This window comes from Peromyscus maniculatus, chromosome 8, assembly GCF_049852395.1.
Source record: "Peromyscus maniculatus bairdii isolate BWxNUB_F1_BW_parent chromosome 8, HU_Pman_BW_mat_3.1, whole genome shotgun sequence".
Lineage (NCBI taxonomy): Eukaryota > Metazoa > Chordata > Mammalia > Rodentia > Cricetidae > Peromyscus > Peromyscus maniculatus.
In genome coordinates, this window is record NC_134859.1 from 103,895,055 (window position 1) to 103,916,714 (window position 21,660).

At 46.4% G+C, this 21,660-nt stretch overlaps 1 protein-coding gene across 1 annotated transcript in view; it reads right to left on the reverse strand.

Annotated features, from left to right (window-relative positions):
• The window catches only part of Srp68 (signal recognition particle 68), a 30,536-nt gene extending 14,788 nt beyond the window's left edge, over positions 1 to 15,748 (reverse strand). The window contains exons 1-8 of the mRNA XM_006993656.4: positions 15,550 to 15,748; positions 13,029 to 13,095; positions 9,225 to 9,338; positions 7,515 to 7,710; positions 5,653 to 5,735; positions 5,282 to 5,391; positions 4,148 to 4,230; positions 3,140 to 3,280 (exon numbers count right to left, since the gene is read on the reverse strand). Coding sequence (XP_006993718.1) covers positions 3,140 to 3,280; positions 4,148 to 4,230; positions 5,282 to 5,391; positions 5,653 to 5,735; positions 7,515 to 7,710; positions 9,225 to 9,338; positions 13,029 to 13,095; positions 15,550 to 15,733 — 978 coding nt within the window. The 5' untranslated portion in view covers positions 15,734 to 15,748. The remainder of the gene's footprint in view (positions 1 to 3,139; positions 3,281 to 4,147; positions 4,231 to 5,281; positions 5,392 to 5,652; positions 5,736 to 7,514; positions 7,711 to 9,224; positions 9,339 to 13,028; positions 13,096 to 15,549) is intronic.
• Between the last annotated feature and the right edge of the window lie 5,912 nt (positions 15,749 to 21,660).

Genomic DNA, 21,660 nt, shown 5'->3' on the forward strand with positions numbered 1-21,660 from the left:
CCTGAGAGGTGCAGAGGAGAGAAACACAAGGAAATACAGTAAACAAAGGGTTCTGCTTGCTTGCTTTTCTCTCTTTTTTAGAAAAGGGTAAATGTTTTCCATCCTACTCAGACACCAAACAAACAAACAAACAAATAAATAGAATCAGACTAACGTGATGCAAGGGGAGAACTGAGTTTTTTCAAGTTACCCTCTGGCCTCCTCCACTTGAGTGCTATGGCATGCTTCTTTCCTCTCCCCACAATAAATACATTAAAAATGTAATAATAAGTAAGTAAAATGAACAAAATGAAAATAAGTCTTCCCCCCCTCAGAACTGAAGTGGTAAAAATTATCAAGCTTGCAAATTATTTAAAATCTCTCAAAACGAGCTGCCAAAAAATAACCTCACATTACAACTGCCAGTGACCACTAGGGGCTGACCAGGTATTAATATAAAATGAGCCGGGCGGTCGTGCACACCTTTAATCTCAGCACTCGGGAGGGAGAGCCAGGTGGATCTCTGTGAGTTCGAGGCCAGCCTGGTCTACCGAGTGAGTTCCAGGACAGCCACCAAAACTACACAGAGAAACCCTGTCTCAAAAAAAAACCAAAATAGGGCTGGAGAGATGGCTCAGAGGTTAAGAGCACTGGCTGTTCTTCCAGAGGTCCTGAGTTCAATTCCCAGCAACCACATGGTGGCTCACAACCATCTGTAATGAGATCTGGTGCCCTCTTCTGACCTGCAAGTGTATATGCAGACAGAACACTGTATACATAATAAATAAATAAATCTTTAAAAAAAACACCAAAATAATAATAATAATAGTAATAATAAATGAATAAAAATAAAATAACTATTTACCCAGAAAACAGATCAAATCTATTTTATTTTGAGAGGGTCTTACTGTGTATCCCTGGGTGGCCTTGATCTCACAGAAATCTGCCTACTTCTCCTTCCTAGTGGTAGGATTAGAGGGTGCTTGCCACCAAGCCCAAAGACCTGAGTTCAATCCCTAGGTACCATGTGGTGGAAGGAGGAAACTGACTCTTTTTAAGTTGTCCTTGGACCTTCACATGCACACATCTGACCATACACACATGGTAAAGAAATAAATTATTAAAATTTAATAGATATAAACAGTGTTCTTAGTTTGAGAAATCTATTCTCAATAGTAATGTAAAACATGGAAAAAGTCAGCTACAGTAGAGCATGGCTTTAACCTCAGCACTCAGGAGATGCAGGCAGGCAGATCTTTGTGAGTTTGAGGCCAGCCTGGTCTAAATAGTGAGTTGCAGGCTTCAGACTGAGAACTTATTTGAAACAAAACATGAAAAACAGCTGAGATATAACTCCATGGCAGAGTGACGGCCTAGCATGCTTTAGGGTCTGGGTTTCATCCTCAGCTCTGCAAAACCAAAACCAAACAAACAACAAAACCTCTTCCTGTAGAAAAGCTTTGCTGCATCATCACGGGGTGCTATGAGCCATGTGCCATGCAAGTCTGATGACAGACAGGCTGTAAGGGGCACTTACAAAGCACACCTGCTATTATGTGTGGTGTGAGGGACAGTAAACAGATGTATGCACTTAATTCTGTAAGCACATACTTAAACTAATGACTAGATGAGCTGACATGGCTGAATGGATTTTCTTTTTATTTACTCAAGTTTGAAATATGGTCATTTTATTTTTTTCTTCCCAATTTCTTCTTTGATCAATCTTAAACTGCCTTTTTCCTCCTGGTGCTAGGGATTGAACTGAGATCTTTATCATGAGTATATTTGCTACCCATGAGCTAAGCCCCAGCCCCTCGAACTGCTTGAGGAGTGTCTATCCAGATGTCAGCCCTTAGTTACAAAAAACCCAAACATGTATGTATGTGTGTGTGCCCCCTCACAAAATAAATGTAAAAAGCTAAAATAAAATTAGTTCTTTAAGCCAGGAGTGGAGGTCTACACCTTTAATCCCACCACTTGGGAGGCAGAGGCAGGTGGATCTCTGTGAGTTCAAGGCCAGTCTAGTTTACAGAGTGAGATCCAGGATAGCCAGGGCAGTTACACAGAGAAACCCTGTCTTAAAAATACAAAACAGCCGGGCGGTGGTGGCGCACGCCTTTAATCCCAGTACTCGGGAGGCAGAGCCAGGTGGATCTCTGTGAGTTCGAGGCCAGCCTGGGCTAACAAGTGAGTTCCAGGAAAGGCGCAAAGCTACACAGAGAAACCCTGTCTCGAAAAACCAAAAAAAAAAAAAAAAAAATACAAAACAAAGCTGGGCGGTGGTGGCGCACGCCTGTAATCCCAGCACTCAGGAGGCAGAGCCAGGCGGATCTCTGAGTTCAGGACAGGCTGTCTCAAACAAACAAACCAAACCAAACAAACAAACCAACCAACAAACCAACAAACAAACAAACTGCGGAAAGTGCCAGAAAGTCTAGATGCTCAACATCCTCCTCAACACAAGCTGCAGTGCAGACTCCACGTCCCATCCACGACCTGGGATACACTGGCAACTGCCAGGCCTTACAAATTCCTCTGACCCAGGAGGCCACGGTCAGAACCTCAGTTTTAAAAGATGCCCCTCACCGCCTGTGGAGAAGCTCTAAGGGCCTCAATCATTGCTCCTCATAAACTGAGTGCTCCAGGATCCGTATCTTTGGGGCTACATCTGGTTGTTCTCAGCCACAAGCAGGTAATTATGTCAGTAAGTAGCTTCAAGTATAGCTTTTGCATGATTACTACATGGAGAGAACACAGAACAAGATATTCTGGTTCACCCAGGCTCTCCTGAGCGGCCCAGGAACGAGAGGTGGCCCTTAGGCCGAGAAGGTGAGGACAAGAGGTCAGACTCAGGAGTGTAATAGCAGTGGCACCACCTGCTGGCCTGGTGTGCCCCTCCGCAGTGAGCAAACCTTTCCACACTCCCGTCCCCATGGTTGCCACTGCGAAATTCTCCACCCTTAGATGTAATTCCCCATACCTGACTTCCAACTTATGTTATTCAAAGGAGTACATCTCTAGATGGCGTCGAAGCAAACCCCGTCAGCTCATGGGTAGCAGTATACTCATGTACCCTAACCCTAACCCTAAACGGCTTTAAGGTAATTTGTGTCTGGGGGGAACGAACACCCCTGGGAGCCCCATGGGTCTCTCCCCTCACCTGGACAATAGCGGCTTCATTGTCGGCCAGTCCGAGTAAGAAGATCCTCACTTTGTCGATCTTCACGGGAACTGTCCTTCCTCTCCACTCCACCTCACTCATGGTGGCCGCCTGCTTGGCTCGAGTCTGAGTGATCAAGGCCTGCAGAACAGTTCTGAGAAGTTAAAGCTTTCACAGTGGCAGTGGGACAGGTGAAAACAGGGCCACCTATCGGCTGTCTCAACCAACACAGTGCACCCTGAGAGCAGACAAGAGCTCTACTTATTTTAAATTTCCCCTGCTATCATGAGTTTTATTTAGTGTATGGAAAGTCAAAATTCTTCCCCCAATTTCTTACATTTCTTTTTCTTTGAATCTATGTCACTTTGCTCAGGGAGAAAAAAAAAGGTTTCCAGGTATAGTGGCTCATTTCTGTAATTCCAGCACTTACAAGGCTGAGGCAGGATGACCACGAGTCAAGATCAGCATACAGAATGAGCCTGAAAACACACACACACACACTCACACACACACACATACACAAAAACGTGTGTAAATATCTAGGGACGTTTTCCAAGCATGGTGGTGCACACCTTAATCCTAACACTTAGGAGGGAGAGGCAGGTAGCTCTCTATGAGTTCAAGGCCAGGCTTGTCTACATAGCAAGATCCAGGCTATCAAGGGCTACACAGTGAGATATAAATCAAGTGTAGTGACATACGCCTTTGACCTTGGCACTTAGGAGGCAGAGTAGGTGGGTCTCTGTGACTTCCAGGCCAGCCAGGATTACACACACAAAAAACTAGACACACACACACACACACACACACACACACACACACACACACACACACACACGCATATGTTGATAGTAAGCATACATATAAGTTAAATACTTAAAGATTTTTTAATGTAGATACAACTATAAATATACATATATTAATAGTAAATATATCTAGGAGCTGAATTACATATTATGTCTAGACTTTTTCAAATCATCTTTCACAAACATGTTTATTATACATTACCTCCAATTTTTCAGCAAGGAGCCCCTCTGTGCCCCCAGACCTCAGTCTCATCTGCATGAGTTCATTGATAGCTGATTGGTCCCCTGAGAGACAGAGAGAGGGGAAATCTTTTATTCAGAGTGCGAGTACTTTCCCCTCCTAGGGGAGAAGACCCACACTATAGCAGGTCCTCAACACCATCTGCTTTGAAGATGAGTTTTTTCAAAACGAACTGACCAGGGCATTGAAACACCAGTAATAATGGTGGGTACATGTCATGACACTGGCCTAAATTCTCAAGAGCTCAATGTCAATCTGCGTCCTAAGATTAATTATGACTTAGAGACATTACGGTATGTTAATGTCGGCTCAAATGTACAGAAGTACTGCCCTGGCGGGCTGGAGAGATAATTCAGTAGGAAGAGCACTGGCTGCTCTTCCAGAGGACCTGGGCTCAGTTCCCAGCACCCCTGTCAAGCAGCTCATCATCAGCTGTTCCAGGGCTCTGACACCCTCCTCCAGCCTCCTAGGCAATGCATGCACACAGTACACATAAACTCGGGCAGGCACAAACACACAAATAAAACATCTGTAAGGAAAAAAATACCACTCTGTGGGGACGATGGGAAGGGGGTTACGAGGTGAGGGCTGATCTTTCACTTTACTTCACTGTACACTTGGAACTGCTCTGGAAAGAGGAGGCCAGCACTGGCTGGGGACTCTAACTGTTCTTAAGGAGGAGAAGATAAAGGGTGCAGGCGAAGCCAAAGAGCCAAGGTCTACAGATTGGAGCGAGGCTGTCACACAGCTCATCACCATCACCACCACCACCAGCCTGTGTGTATGCGGGTTTGTGTGCCACACACACATCAGACAGCTCTACTTTTGCTATCTTCAAAACTGAGGCCAAGCCAGGTACAGTAGCACACGCCTTCAATCCCAGGGCTCAGGAGGAAGAGGCAGAGGCATGTGTGTCTCTATGAGTGTGAGGCCAGCCTGGTCTACAGAGTGAATTCCAGGCCAGTCTACATAGTGAGACCCCAAATCAGACAAACGAACACCCTCAGGCCAAGGATGGATGTTAAGCACAGAGAAAGGCACATAAGCGTCGAAGCAAACCACGTCAGGTGAGGAGTACTGCCTTGGCCTGCTCACCAATGTTGTAAGCACAGTATCGGATGTTGGGTGAGATCTCTTCTACACGCTGGTTATACAGCACAGCCTGTTCCTCTGTGAATGCACTGGCCAGCTTCTCATAGATAGTTCTGCAAGCAAAGAAACAGCAAGTATTATGACAGCCATATTTTAAGAAAGCAAACTCACAAGGACCATGAGACCAAAACTAAAACACAAGCCCTTTGAAGGTATTTTACTGACTGCCAGAGTAGATCAGTCTAAGGATGGAAAGAGAATAAACTGGCTGTAGGGAAAAGCAAACTGTCCTAACGTGCACAGACAGTGACGGGGTCTGCAGCTTGACCGACACTTAACGACAGCAGCCACTGCTTCTGCACCGGAGGACTTACTTGCATTTGTTAAAAGCCTCAATGGCAGCTTTCCATTCTTGATGTTCAAAGCGCAACATTCCTGAGAGGTAAGCTGTGTAGGCCTGTGAGGAGTAGAAAAGAACTGCTAAGCATGGGGCTTGCCAGGTTTGCTTTTTTTAGTTGCTTTTGGGGTGCTATGGAAGGAACCTAGGGCTCTGCACATCCTAGGCAGGTACTCTGTCATTGCACTTCACGCTTAGTCCACACAAACGGCCTCAGCACAAAGGACCAATGTTCTACCCCACGCCCTGATGGCTTCTAACTCTGATAGCACCTGCGTGGAGACATTCAAGGTGATTTTCTTTCTCTTTCTCTCTTTTCTGAATACAAGGTCTTACCATGCAGCTCTTACTGGCCTGGAATTCACTATGAAGACCAGGCTGGCCTTGAACTCACAGAGTTCCACCTGCCTCTGCCTCCTAAATGCTAGTATTAAAGGCATGCGCCACCATGCCCCGAAATCAAGTTAACTTTTCTTTCTTATTCAAATGTGTGTGGGTGTTTTGCCTGCATATATGTCTGTGCACCACATGTGTGCCTGGTGCCTGATGAAAGCCAGAAGAGGGCATCAGAGGAGCCCCTGGAGTAACAGACAGTTGTGGGCTGCCATGCTGGGTGCTAGGAATTGAACTCAGGACCTCTGTAAGAACAGCCTATGCTCTTAACCACTGAGCCATCTCTCCAGCCCCCAAGGGCAGAGTATCTTATTCACTTCATTTCACTTAACAGTCAGTTTCTAGACCATCCCGTAAGCATCAGAGGTTCCATACTGGACCTTGGAGATGTTCAGCAGGCAAAAGTGTTTCTGTGCAAGCCTGAGTTTGATCCTCGGAACCCAAATCCCCCAGTAATTTTTCTTCCTTCCACAAATGTGCATCTGCACTCATACGCAAACACATCAGACACAATGATAACTTTTTGTGAAAGTTCAATACTGCCAGGCACGGTAGTGCACACCTTAAAACCCTGCACCATTCCAGAGATTGAGGCAGGAGGAGTAAGAGTCGACACCAACCTGGATGGGAAGCCTTGCACTCTCCTACTCCTGAAGAAAAACAGCTGAACACGTGACTATAACCTCAGGACTCTTTCAGGCTTGGCTATAAAGTGAATTCAAGTTAAGCCTGGACTATAAAGTCCAGTTTAAAAAAACAAAAACAGGGCTGGAGAGATGGCTCAGTGGTTAGGATAGTCAAGAGCACTGACTGCTCCTAACACCCACACGGCAGCTCACAACTCTCTTTAACTCAGAACCAACGCTCTTCTTGCCTCCATGGGTATCTTCTGGCCTCTGTGGGTACCAAGCACGCAAATTGTGCACAGATATACATGCAGCTAAAGCATCCACACACACAAAATAATTAAAAACAAAAATGAGTTAAATGTAACCTTTAGTATCTATCATCCCCAGCATGCACATAGACTGCAGACATTCACGCAAAACAGTTACACACATAAAATAACATAAAGTATATTGAATATAACCTCTACTATCTATCATCTCTAAAAACAAATTGATTGCCAAAAATATTCCTGGGAATTTTTCCAGGTATAAAACTTTCTACCTATGCTCTAAAAGAAGCCTGATTATTATCAAAAGATTGGAGCTAAAATTATAAAAAACTAAGAGCTAAAAAATCAGAGACACTAACTTCACCCTTCGAAAGCAAGTCAGGGCTGTAGCTTGTAGAGTACATGGAGAGCCACAGGAGGCCCCTTCCATGTGTAAGTAAGAAACTGCTCTGTTTAGCTGTAGGGTTGTTTTTGTTTTTTGTTGTTGTTTTTTTAAGTTATGTCTCTTATCTCCACAATAAAGTAAAACTGGACGTGAAGACAGTGACCTGAGCCTCTAGCTTGGTTTTGGCATCCACGCGGTTGCTCTCACACAAACGTTCCAGTTCCTCAGCATGCTTCACAGCTTTGCGAAGGCGAGACAGCAAGTGAAACCGTTTTCGAGGCTCGGTGTTGGCTTCCTGTTTGAGCTGCATGGCATAGCTCCAGGCTCTTTCTGCATCCATCAGAACCAGCAGCAAGTACCTACACCAGAGGGTTGGGAGAGTGAATGAGGGCTCGGAGCACCGGACCCAAACGCATCCCCTGTCTCTCAGCTCTTCTCCTCCCTCAGGACTCCTTCCTCACAGTACAAGTTCCAAGTCAGCATCTCTGAACCAACTAGAGCTCCTCCTCACATTCCTAGTCACCAGCTGGGTAGATCTCACTGAAAAGCCTCTATCATCTCAAATCAGGCCAGCCTAGGACTGGAACCCAATTAGAAATCAAGTATTTAAGTGGCAGGATATTATGTTGGGCACGGTGGTGCTCACTAATAACTCCAGCACTTAGGAGGCTGAGGCAGGAGGATTACAAGTTCCAGGCAAGCCTACGCTACAAAATGAGACCCTATCTTGAAGCAAGCAAGCAAACATCCAAAACCCTCAAACCAACAGTCATGGTGAAGAGTGATGGACCACTGCCCCAGAGCCTGAGCTGGAGTCCCACAGTCTTCTCTTATAGCTGCGTGACTGTGGGCAACTCCGACCTTTCTGCAACTCACTCTGCACTAACGTACCTAACACAGACCACAGCTCGCACTTCCTGAAGGCCACTAAGCTAAGTCTGTTAGGATCCTCAGGAAGTTTTTTTTGAGAAAAGGTTTCTCTGTGTGGCCCTGGCTGTCCTGAAACTCACTCTGTAGACCAGGCTGGCCTCGAACTCAGAGAGATCCACCTGCCTCTGCCTCCTGAGTGCTGGAGTTAAAGGCATGTGCCACCACACCTGGCTATCAGATTTCTATTTTTTATAAAGGACCCTATTTTAGGCTCTGAAGGCCTCAGTCTTTATAAACAATACTGAAATGAATTAAAACTTTTGCGTGTGCATGTCTATGCGCATGCACTCGGAGGTCAGAGGTTAACATTGGGCAGCACTGTTCTAGTCTCTACCTTACGTTTGGAGACAGGGTCTCTTGCTAGACTGGAGCTCCCTGACTGGCTAGACCAGCCCAGCGGTCCTGCTGTTTGCTCCTTCCCAGCGCTCAGTTACTCCCCAGTGCTCTAGCAACAAGCTGTCTCTCCAGCCTCAGAGAACAACCTGGTCCACACTGAAGCTCCAGAATGACTTCTTCACAGACTGATCTTTTCTTGTGGGGAAAAAGGAGCAATTGGAGATAGGGCCTCACATAGCTAATGTTGCTCTCAGATTCACTATGGAGCCAAGGACAACCCCGAATTCTTCATCTTCCTGCCTCCATTTCCTAAGTGTTGGGATTACAGGTGTGTGCTACCACATCCGTTTTTCTGTGCTGCAGGGGATCACAGCCAGGGTTTGTGTATGCCAGACAGGCACTCCACCAACAGAACTACACCCCAACCGCCAGCACAGCTCTGGAGCAAGCTACTGAACGTCTCTTCACCTACAGATGCAGCACAGTACAGCACAGGACCCCACAGAGCCAGAGCTGCTCAGAGGGCAATGAGAAAATTCGAGGGCTCGGTGTGCTGTCTGGCACTGTTCAGTCCAGGTGTCAGCAAGACGAACTTAGAGCCTGGCACCTGTTATCAGTCAGGAGTTCCTCGGTTACTTTCTTTCCGGTGAACTTGTGTCTGTTGCCCATCTTAAAGTTGAGTGTTTTCCGGAGACGCCTTTGTCTTCGAGAACAATAGCCCCTGGGGTGAACACAAAACAAGATCCAGTCAGTACTTTGGACAGAATATTCTACAACAGAGTAAGGGCAAAGGTTCAGAGGGCTGTTTGTGGTGACTACTGACATCATGTCACCTGCCAAACAACTAAACAACCAACACACGCTAGCCAATGTGACTGCTGCCACAGGAAATAATGAAATTCCACAGACCCATCAATCAAAGTACTGTAAAACAATTACATTTTCCCCCTTCTTGGTTTTTTGAGTTAGGGTCTAACATTGTAGCCCAAGCAGGTCTGGAACTCACTAGATAGCCCAGGCTGACCTCATATTCCTCAAAGTAATCCTCCTGCCTCCATTTATCAATTCCTGTGTGAGCCACGTGTCTTGTTTAAAATATTTAAATATTACTCCATTATCACAGTTAGTTTAAAGAGGGTTTTTTTTTTTTTATGTGTATGGTGTGTACCATTTGTGTGACTGGTCCCCTCATAGGCCAGAAGAGGGTGTCAGATCCCTTGAGACTGGAGTTACAGTCGGCTGGGAGCCATCATGTGAGTCCTCGCTCTGAGGAACAGTCAGTGCTCGTAACTGATGTGCCATCTCTCCAACCCCAGAATCACATGCCCTCTTTTATTTTTTTAAATAGTTAATTTAACTTTATTTTATGTGCATTGGTGTGAAGGGGTCAGACCCCCTGGAACTGGAGTTACAGACAGCTGTGAGCTGCCATGTAGGTTCTGGGAATTGAACTCTGGTCCTCTGGAAGAGCAGCCAGTGCTCTTAACCGCTGAGCCACCTCTCCAGCCCTCACACACACTCTTAGAAGCTACCAGGACACAGATTACTGAAACAAGAGCCAGGCATGGCGGTGCACATACAGCACTGAGATCGAGGCAGGGGGAGCAGGAATTAAAAACAAATCCTGACTACACAGCCTGAGCTATGAGACCCTGCCCCCAAAACCCAAAATAAATGAACAGGCAGTAAAGTCTAAATCTGAAATCTAACAAAATGTCCACAGGGGTTGGGGATTTAGCTCAGTGGTAGAGCGCTTTGCCCTGGGTTTGGTCCTCAGCTCCGAGAAAAAAAAAATTGTCCACGATACCTACTCATCTCTAGGTTTCTAGGGTAACAAAAGAGTCATTCATTTTGTTCCAATCTAACAGTTTCTAATTCATATGCTATATGGAACTCAGGAAAAGAAAGAAGACGGAGCCAGCCCTGTGCCTTGGATTGAGAGGAAGACCAAAGAAGGGGTGTGGAAGTACACTCTTTACCTAAAGAGTAAAGAGACGGACAAGCTTCACATTAGGTAGCACGCTAGAGTACAGCTCAACTTTTGTTTCTGGAAGGGAAAAGAGCGGAAGAGTGTCTGTGGGGGTGTGGCCTGCAGGAGAGCACAGCTGCAGAGAAGGAGCAGTTGCTGAGCCAGACAAGTTCAGAGCTGCTCAAGGCCCCGACAGAAGGACAGCAATAATCAGCAACTGTCAGCCAGGGAGGCTTATCTTCATGAAATCTGTTGTGTAGGAAAATCGTGATCCCAACTATCACCAAGCAGCGCCTGATTAAACAACTATGATGCTGAAGTCACGTGACCAGACAAAAAACAAGAGCAACCCTAAACAAGGAAAGAGCATGTTAGAATTTCCTCCAGTAAGGGAGCAGTTCAGCACACACAGGACATTTCACAGGCTGCCGGGTTCTGTTGGTTCTGTTGGGTCTCAGCAGACCCAAGTGAGTCTGGACTCATTCTGTTGAAAGGGGCATGTGTGCACCATGCACACACACAGGCAGACGAGAGCAAAATGTCCTGAACTCTTTGTTCTCTGCTTCCTCACTCTCCTCACACTACTCCACTCGGCCCAGCAAAAAGGCCAAAATTGGAGCCAGGGAGATGGCTCAGTGGGAAAGACATCGGCTGACAAGCCGATGGATGACAACCTGCGTTCCATCCTTGGGACTCACATGGTGGAACGAGAACCGACTTCCTCAAGCTGTCCCCTTCATCGCTACATGTGCGCCTCAGCAAGCACGTACACATACAAACACATGTGAATACAAAATAAATAAAAGCAAACTAAAAAGAAGGCACTAGAAATGATTAAGATCACTTCCTGCTCAGTTCCCAGCACCTCATCAGGTGGTTGGTTCATAAGCCCTGAGCAGTAAGCAACTCTAGTTCCAGGAAAGCCAACACCCTTGTCTGTACTCCATGGACACCTGCCCAGAAGAGGGCATCAGATCCCCAGGAACTGGAGTTACAGACGGTTGTGAGCCTCCTTGTCAAGCCAGCCCAAAGCACATAGTGAGACGCTGCCTCAAACAAGCAAGACCGAGGGATGAACACAGCGGCGGAGCACTCGCCAAAGCATCCACGGTTAGGGCATAACCTCCAGGGCCATACAACAAACAAAAACCAAACTATAACCCAAGACTGCCAGGAATGGAGGCCCACACCTGCACGACCAGCACGTGGCAAGCTGACTTAAGAAGACACTAGTTCAAGGCTAGCCTGGGTTACATAGCAATTCTGAGGCCAGAATTACATAGTGAGACTGTCTCAAAAAAAGAGAAAGAAAATAGAAAACATAAGCCAGGTGCCTACCTGTAAACCACGCACTGGCAGGTGGTGAGGCAGCAAGCTGGAAGCCAATGTGGACCACACAGACCCTGCTTTAAAAACTAACCCAAAGTACATCCCTAAGACCAATGTACTCTGAGGTGGGGTTATAGCTTAGTAATAAAGTTCTTACCAAGCATGCAATGGTCCCGGGTTCAATCCCAATAAAAATAAAGTTGCATCTGAAAAGGGTGTCTTTTATTATATGCAAAAATATGACTACAGTTACTTAATAAGGGAAGACTGGGTCGTTATGTCAAAGAGCTAGCCCATCTGAAAGCGTTTCTGCTGACCAAGCCTGAGTCAATTTAAGCAATCAAAATATTAGCTTATATATTAGCTTATAACTCATAAAATCAATTGGACACTATGAGCACATACAGAATATATATCAATATATAAGTCTAACAAGAACGCACATTCACAGAATTTCATTTCAAAGTTTTTCTCTCATAAAATACGTAGTCATCACAAAGTAAAAGAGTGACTTTTTAGGGAGAACCTTCCAACCCCCCTCAGTCAAAGGCCAACACAGACCTCAGCAAGCACACAAACCAAACACTTACTTTTTGTGTGTGTTTGAGAGTTTGCCTGAATGTATGTCTGTGGACTAGATTCATGCAGAACTGGCAGGGGCCAGATGAGGACTTTCAACAGAGACTATGAACCATCTGTGTGCTGGGAATCAAACCCAGATCCTCTGCCGCTTTTAACCACTGAGCTATAAAATTTTAAACCCTCATAAAATTTTAAAATTATGCTGGGTGGCGGTAGTACATATACATCTTTCATCCCAGCACTCAGGAGGCAGAGGCAGGCAGATCTCTGAGTTTTTGTAGGCCAGCCTGGTCTACAAAGTGAGTTCCGGGATAGCCAGGATTACACAGGGAAACCCCATCTCAAAAAACCAAAAACAACAACAAAACTAGAATTATTTAGAAATTACATACCTTTTGAAGACAACATAAACACAATGCTGGACCATCTAGGCATACCTTCTGATACAGCAAAATGAGCAGGAAATGAACAGAAGCAGCCGCATTAGAAAACCCCACAATTCCTACCACACATGGAGTTCAGGACACTGACCTGTACCGCTGGAAGTCTCCATGCCGTAAGCCATGCTGCTGCTGGGACTCCTTGATAATCTGAAGAACTAGAGCCAAGATCAAGGAAAAGCTTACAGCAGTGGTTCTCAAACTTCTAATGCTGAGACCCTTAATACAGTTCCTCATGCTGTGGTGACCCCCAACCATAACATTATTTTCATTGCTACTTCATAACTGTAATTTTGCTACTGTTATGAATCGTAATGTGAGTATCTGTGTTTTCCGATGGTCGTAGATGACCCCCATGAAGGGGTCTTGGCCTTCAACCTCGGACTTACAGTGGTAAAAATCCAATAGATCAAAAGCTGCACACATCAAAAGTGCACACCTGTACAAACGAGCCTGAGGATGGTAACCATGGGATTCTTTTGTAATCATTTTTCAACAGTTATCTTGTCAAAGGACAAGGCTAAGTTTACAGAAAAGTGAATTGTTCCAACTGTTACTTTTTTTCAAGCAAAAAGGGAGGGTAGTCTGTGGAAGTGCTGAAACCTAGCACGTTAAAGAAAGCTGCTGGATTTCAATGGTGACACTGAGGAGCGGTCCACCTGCACCTCACAGCACTCATTCAGACAGACTGGTTATAAATGTCAGGTGCTGACTACACATCTCTGTGCCGCTGGTGCTTGCCAAATGTAACTTTCCTTACCAGCTGTAACTCGTCCAAAACCTAGGATTAACACATGTCAACCAAGATAAGCCAGTTCCCATTTAAAAAAAAAAAATCCAAGTTTTTCTCCTTCCTGGAGTTCATAATAAAACTAGTGCATTCTAATATTTATTAAGAATGACATGGGCTGGGGGGATGGCTCAGAGGTTAGAGCACTGGCTGCTCTTCCAGAGGGCCTGGGCTCAATTCCCAGCACCCACATGGTGGCTCACAACCTTCTATAACGCCAAGATCTGACACCCTCACACAAACATGCAAGCAGGCAAAACACCAATGCACATATTTTTAAAAAAGGAATGATGTGACACTACCAGAGCAAAAAGCACAGCAATAAACCCATGAGAACTGCCGGGTGGCGATGGCGTGCGCCTTTAGTCCCAGCACTGGGAAGGCAGAGTCAGGCAGATCTCTCTGAGTTCAAGGCCAGCCTGGTCTACAGGGCGAGACCCAGGACAGGGACCAAAACTATACAGAGAAACCCTTCCTCGGAGGGAGAAAGAAAAATCCATGAGAATTTACACAAAAAGCTAATGTTTTATTTCAAAAATTCCTCTAAATCATCTCTGTTTGATAGGCATCCCAAAAAGCACAAAGGACTCAGGCAGTGGTACTATTTGCTTATAATCCCAACCCTCAGAAGGTCCAGAGAAGAGGAGCAGGAGGTCAAGGCAACAAAACTTCGTCTCAAAACACAAAAATGGGCTAGAGGGATAGCTCAGTGGTTAAGAGCAACCTGCTCTTCCAGAGGAATCCAGGTTCAATTCCAGCACCCACCTGGAGGTGCTTAACTGGCTATAACTCCAGTTCCAGGGGATTCAGCACCCTCTTCTGGTCTCTGAGGGCACTAGGCACATATGTAGTACACACATATACATGCAAGCAAACACACACATTTTACAAAACACTTTAAAATACTTAAAAGAACACACAGAACCAAAAAAGCCACATACTACTATTGCAATTACACAAATGATACATAAACTAATAAAAACTTAAAAATGTCTTAGGGCTGGGAAGATTGCTCAGCCGGTAAAGGACTTACTGTCTATGCCTGAAGACCCGAGTTGGGATTCCCCAGAACCCATGTTAAAAAGGCCATACCCAGTGGTTTGCACATGTAATCCCAAAGTTGGGGTGGCAGAGACAGAAAGATCCCTGTAGTGAGCTCCTATGGCAGGTAATAAACTCCAGGTCTAGTGAGAGACCCAGTCTCAAAAAATAAGGTAGAGAATTAGGAAGGCAATGTTGACCTCTGACCTGCACACACCGCACCAGCACCTGCACCCACACCCACGCGGAATCAAAAAACAAAAAACCAACAGGCCTACTTGGGAAACTACATACTACACACACGAAATAAAGCAAACTAAACAGGTAAGACGCTTTTCCGGGTAGCACACTTTCTGACATCTAGCTGTAAGCTTTACCATCCAGCAGACAACAGCTGTCCGACAATAGCCCTACGCTGAAAAGTTAAGGCTGCAGCTCCCTCTCCACAGTTCAGTGGCTCGAGGTACCCACCAGGAGCTCTGCGGGATGGCTAGCCTGTCAATCCCAGCTCAACCCTACAACTGCACATCTGAGGGGCAACAGGGGGAACCTGCCCGACATCTCTACACGACTTGGCAAAAAAGCTTGGAAGGCGAGGAGTTGGCGAGGGAAGAACGGACGAGAGGCAAAAAGCCTGGACCTGCGAGTTCCAAAAACGAAGAGCCAGAGGAACCGCATGCCCCGGCCTCCGCAGCCCAGGGGCCGGCACCGCTGCCTCTCCCGCCCCCAACCCTCCAGACCGACACGTAGTCACTCCTGTTAGGCCACTGCTCTAGGATACTCTCCAAACTCAGGCTATCCCCGAGTTCTTTGTTTGCCTTCGACCCGGCTGAAGGGCGTTCGTTTTCTTTATTCTCGTCTCCTCCGGCACTGCGTCCGCCGCCGCTCCCGCCGCCCCCGCCGCCGCCGCTCCCGCCGCCGCCGCCGCCGCCGCCACCACCCGGGACCTGCTTCTCAGCAGCCATCTTGCCCCTGCGCCGCAAAGCAGGACGGGATAGAGGAGGCGAGACGACCCGTGGCAGGAGAGAGCGGCCCCTTCCTGCCCGGGCGGACGGGACACTGACGGACTCCGCCGCGGATCGACTTACCCTCTGCCGTGGCCGTGCGTTGGAGTGCGCCTGCGCGTCCCGGAGGGCTGCGGGTCCTGGCGTTCCACCGAGTGCAGGCGGACCAGAGAAAGACGCCTACCTCGTGCATCCCTGCACCTAGAGGGTGAAGGCGCGCACCTTTAATCCCAGTACTTGGGGAGGCTGAGGCTGGAGGATTGCCTCGAGTTCCAGGTCAGCCTGGACTGCATAGTTAGACCTTGTTTTAAAAAAAAAAGGCGGTGGGGAGCGAAAGCCTAAACACTTCGGGTTCCCGATTGTAAATGTTTTTTTCAACTAGGGGACTCTGAGAAATGAGCTTCTCCATTCTAGGGAGCGCCCAGCTTGTATGTAACTGCTTCTGCAGTTTTTTTCTGCGGTCGATGGTGAGAACACTGGCCTGAGTCAGAAGGCAGTGTCCCCCATAGGAGCTTGAGATCCGTGGCCTTGTCTAGATTGTGTGACCATCAGTCAGTCCCAGGACGACCTACACGAATCTTTGGGGTCGGGCACTCCCGGAATCTGGAGTCCTGAGGCTGTGCCAGGCCCTGTGCCAATCACAGCTGCAGAGATGCTGGGCAAGTAACCCTCAGTTTCGCCCTGAACCAGGTTCCCCATCTGTGACAATGTGATAACCCTTTAAAGTGGATGCTGAAATGGCCATGGTAGCTCATGCCTGTCATCCCAGAATTGAGGAGACTGAGGCTGGAGAACTCACAGATGGCTACATAGTTAAGTTTGAGGTCAGCCTAGGCAACATGAGGTCCTGTATCAGAAGACAAAAATGGCGGGGGGTGGGGGTGGGAGAGGACGGGACACACGGACGGATCAGTGGACAAAAGCACTTGTTGCACAAGCCAGGTCCAAGTTCAGACTGAACCCATGCAAAAACCAAACACAGTAGCGTGCATCTGTAACCCCAGCACTACTATGGTGAGATGTGCAAATGGGAGACACACACCCCCAAAGTTCCCAGGCCAGCCAAAGTGTAGTATGTAGCTCAGGAGCAAAAGGAACAAGAGACACTGGGCCTGGACAGATGGCTCAGTAGTTAAGAATACTGGTTGCTCTTGCAGAGAGGATCTGGGTTCAATTACCAGCAACCATATGGTAGCTCACAACCATGTGGAACTCAAGTCCCAGGGGATCCAACCCTTTTCTGGCCTAGAGCATGACACACATGTGGTACACAGACATACATGTAGGCAGAACACTCATATACATAAAAATAAAGAGCTGAGCAGTGGTGGCACACACCTTTAATCCCAGCACTTGGGAGGCAGAGGCAGGTGGATCTCTGTGAATTTGAGGCCAGCCTGGGCTACAGAGTGAGTTCCGGGACAGCCAAGGCTACACAGAGAAACACTGACTCAAAAAAAAAAAAAAGAAAGAAAGAAGGAAAGAAAGAAAGAAAGAAAGAAAGAGAAAATAGAAAAGAAAGGAAGAAAAAAGAAAGAAAGAAAAAGAAAAGAGAAGAAAAAAGAAAAGGAAAGGAATACTGACATGCTACAGCACAGGCTACAGCACTGATGAACCTTGAGAATATTGTAGGAAACCATACATGAAAGGAGCCAGATGCAAAAGGACTCATATTTTATGATTCTGTTTGTGTGAAATGCCTGGATTGGGAAAATACAGAGATCAGAAAGATTAAGTTACCTGATGCTAGAATGAAGTGACTGGGTTTAGGATGTGCAGGTCACCCATAAAGTGGGAAGAGAAGAGAAATGTCCTAAAACACAAGTATCACATCACTCGTCAGGATTCCTTCTTTTCCAAAACAAGCAAGAAAATAACATGTATGGGTGAATATGATGATTGTCACCCAACAACATGAACATACCACAAAACAAGCAAATACTTTAAATGAGCATGTGAATTGTAGTTCAGTAAAGCTGTTGGGAAAAAAGTGCACTTATGTGAGCATTCTAGTCAAAGCCCTACAGATCCTCCTCCTGGGACTAGACTACATGCCACTCCCCTCACAGTGGAAAAAGACAGGGCCGGGCGGGGATACTGCTCAGTTAGAGAGCTTCTCTGGCATGCATGAAGCCTTGGGTCCGAGCCCCAGCACCACATAAACCAGGCCTGAAATTAGCATTTGGGAGGTGGAGGCAGCAAGATCAAAAATTCAAGGTCTTTGGCTACATAGCAAGTTCCAGGCCAGCCTGACTACATGAGACCCTGACTCAAATAAATAAGAAAGAAAAGATGGAAGGAAGGAAGGAGTGAAAGGGGGGAGACAGGACTGGAAAGATGGCTTAGCCTTTAAAAATGGTGCCTGTTCTTGCAGAGAACTGTTCCCAGCACCCACTCCAGTGGTTCTCAACAAACTGTAATTCCAGCTATGGAGTCCTGAGCCCTCCTCTGGCTTCCTCAGGCACCAGATGCAGGTGCACATCAGACAAGCAGGCATATATAGTTAAATATAGTTAAATCATACATACAGTTAAAAATAACAGGCCAGCCATGCTATCACATGCCTTTAATCCCAGCACTTAGGAGGAAGAGGCAGGGGGATCTCTGTGAGTTGGTCTACAGAGTGAGTTCCAGAACATCCAGGACTACATAGAAGAGACCCTCTCTAAAAAAAAAAAATTACGGGGTTGGGGATTTAGCTCAGTGGTAGAGCGCTTGCCTAGCAAGCACAAGGCCTTGGGTTCGGTCCTCAGCTCTGGAAAAAAAAAAAAAAAGACAAAGTAACAAAAAAATTACAAATTTTTAATTTTTTTCATTTAAAATTTTTTAAATTTTTTCAGATTTTTTATGAGTATGAGTGTGCACTCTGCATGTGCAGCACCCTCAGAAGTCAGAAGAGGGCATCAGATCCCCTGAAACTGGAGTTCTAGATGGCTGGGAGCCACCATGTGTGTGCTGGGAACAGAACCCAGGTCCTCTGCAAGAGCAGCAAGCGCTCTGAAGGTGGAGCACCTCCCACCCTCACATAATGTTTAAAGACGTCTTGACCTCACCTCTTGTCACTCTTCTTGTTCATTCAGCTCAGCCGTACCAGCCGTGACTTAGGGACACAACCACACTCCTACATCATGGCAACTCTCCTCCCCTCCCCCTTCCCTCTTCATGTCCTCTCCCAGCAATAGTGGGCTGTTTTCCTCACCTCTACACCTGTATTCAGATGTCTGGTTGTGCATTTGAGGCAGAGTTTCTCTGTGTCCCAGCAGCTGCTCCCAAATAACCATACAGAGACTTATTATTAATTATAAATGCTCCACCAATAGCTTAGGCTTGTTTCTAACCAGCTCTTACAACTTAAATTAACCCATTTCTATTCGTCTATGTGCTCCCTCGAGGCTGGTTTACCTCATCTGTGAACTTCCCATGTTGCTGCTTCTGAGTCTGGAGACTCTCATGACTCCCCAACTCCGCCCTTTCTTCTTCCTAGCCTTCTCTCTGTCCCAAAAATCCTGCTAGCCATCAGCCAGTCTGCTTTTTATTAAGAATGAGAGCGGCATGTCCTCACAGTGTAGAAAAAGATTGTTCCACAACATGCATTGTTTTGTTTTTTATGTACATTGGTGTTTTGCCTGCATATATGTCTGTGTGAGGGTGTCAGATCTCCTGGAACTGGAGTTATAGACAGTTATGAGCTGCTGTGTGGGTGCTGGGAACTGAACCCGGATCCACTGGAAGAGCAGCCAGTGCTCTTAGAGCCATCTCTCCAGCCACTGGTTATGTTTTGTTTCGTTTTTTATTTTGACAGAGTCTCATTGTGTTGTGCAGACTGTCTTTGAATTTCTGGACTCAAATGGTCCTTCTGCTTCTGACTCCTAAATAGCTAGGACCATAGATGTGCCAATGTGTCCTACCAGATCCAACTAAATAATTTTTTCTGCTCTGGGGATGTAACTCAGTGGTAGAGTGATTTCCCTGAGTACATGGGACCCTGGATTCAATGCTCAGGGGACACACACACACATTAATAAATAATGTCACATTCTTTTCTTTTTGGACAAGGACTTTCTTTGTAGTCTTGGTTGTTCTGGAACTCACTATGTAGCCCAGGGTAGCCTTGAACTTGCAATCCTCCAACTTCAGCCTCCAGAGTACTTGCATTCCATGTCTGAGTCAACAAGCCCTGCTTTAGGAAAGAATATTCATGGTTAAGATCTGAGTGGGTAATAAGATTTGATCCATTAATAACCTGGTTTCCGTTTCACATCTCCCTGCGTTTGTTTGTGTGTGGGAGTGGAGTGTTTGTGCCTCTGAGAGCACATGTACACCATGTTTGTCCAGAGCCTGTGGAGCAGAAGAGGGTATTGGACCTCCTGGAACTGGAGTTACAGGAAGTTGTGAGTGCTGCCATGTGGGTGCTGGGAACTGAACCTAGGTCCTCTGCAAGAGCAGCAAGTGTTCTTAAAGGCTGGGCCATTGTTCCAACCCTTCTCCTAGTATTCTTACCTCATACTTCTTTGAAAACAGTGTTTCCAGGTGCATTCCATCCCAGACAAGGGAGGTAAAGGTCACAGACAGGCTGACAGGTGAAGGAGACCTCTGCCTATCAGGGTCCGTCTCCTAGACTTGGGATTAGGTACAAAGCACACCCAAACACCTGTTTTCACAGAGAGATCCTGTATTCGTGGAGGGGGAAGTGGGCGATAAAATGACTGTTTTCTGACTCAGGCAGAAAATAACAGCAAATGACCTTGCAGGTATCATTTTGTTTGTTTGTTTGTTTGTTTGTTTGTTTGTTTGTTTTTCGAGACAGGGTTTCTCTGTGTAGCTTTGAAGCCTGTCCTGGAACTCACTCTGTAGCCCAGGCTGGCCTCGAACTCACAGAGATCCGCCTGCCTCTGCCTCCCGAGTGCTGGGATTAAAGGCGTGCGCCGCTGCCGCTCAGCGCAGGTGTCATTTTTAAGAGGAGAAAAAAGGGAGGTCTGTATTAGCATGGGCTGGGATTCCGTGGTAAAAGAGATAGAGGACGGGAGAAGGGGAAGGGGACAAGGTAAAGGGGCAGGGGTATTTGTCTTGGGGGAACAAAGGACTGCCTCTGGATAGAGAGGATTCAGATGTGACGCATAGGCAAATGGCAGTTTATAAATGTAAAATGTGCCGGGTGGTGGTGGCACATGCCTTTGATCCCAGTACTAGGGAGGCAGAAGCAGGCGAATCTCTGTGAATTCAAGGCCAGCCTGGTCTACAGAGATAGTTTCAGGACAGCCAGGACTGTTTCACAGAGAAAGCCTGTCTTAAAAAACCTATAAATAAATAAATAAATAAATAAATAAATAAATAAATAAATAAATAAATAAATAAATAAATAAATGTAAAATAGGAAGCCTATTATTAAGATGAGGTGCTTAATTTTAATTGGGTATGTTAATTAGGTGAACCAAGGGGCGGGTTTTTTGTTTGTTTGTTTTTGTTTTTGTGGAGTTTTTTTGTTTTGTTTTGTTTTTTTCAAGTCAGAATTTCTCTGTGTAGTTTTGGTGCCTGTCCTGAATCTCGCTCCGTAGACCAAGCTGGCCTCAAACTCACAGAGATCCGCCGGGCTCTGCCTCCCAAGTGCTGGGATTAAAGACGTGCACCACCACCGCCGCCGCCTGGCCCAAAGAACATTTTTGATTGCTGGATTTCAATACTTTGATAGCTGGACTTTGGTAGTCTGCCTCAGGAGAAGGAGGTGGCCAAATAAGGGAATAGACCGTGGGGGCCAGCTTTAGGAGTGTAATCTTTAGGGAATGGGGGGAGGGACAAGGCCTGCCAGAGCCACGTGCTCCAGTGGGCCAGTGTCCCGTCAACACTAGTGTGTGTCCAGTGAACTGCCTTAAAATGGTGGATGAAATAAA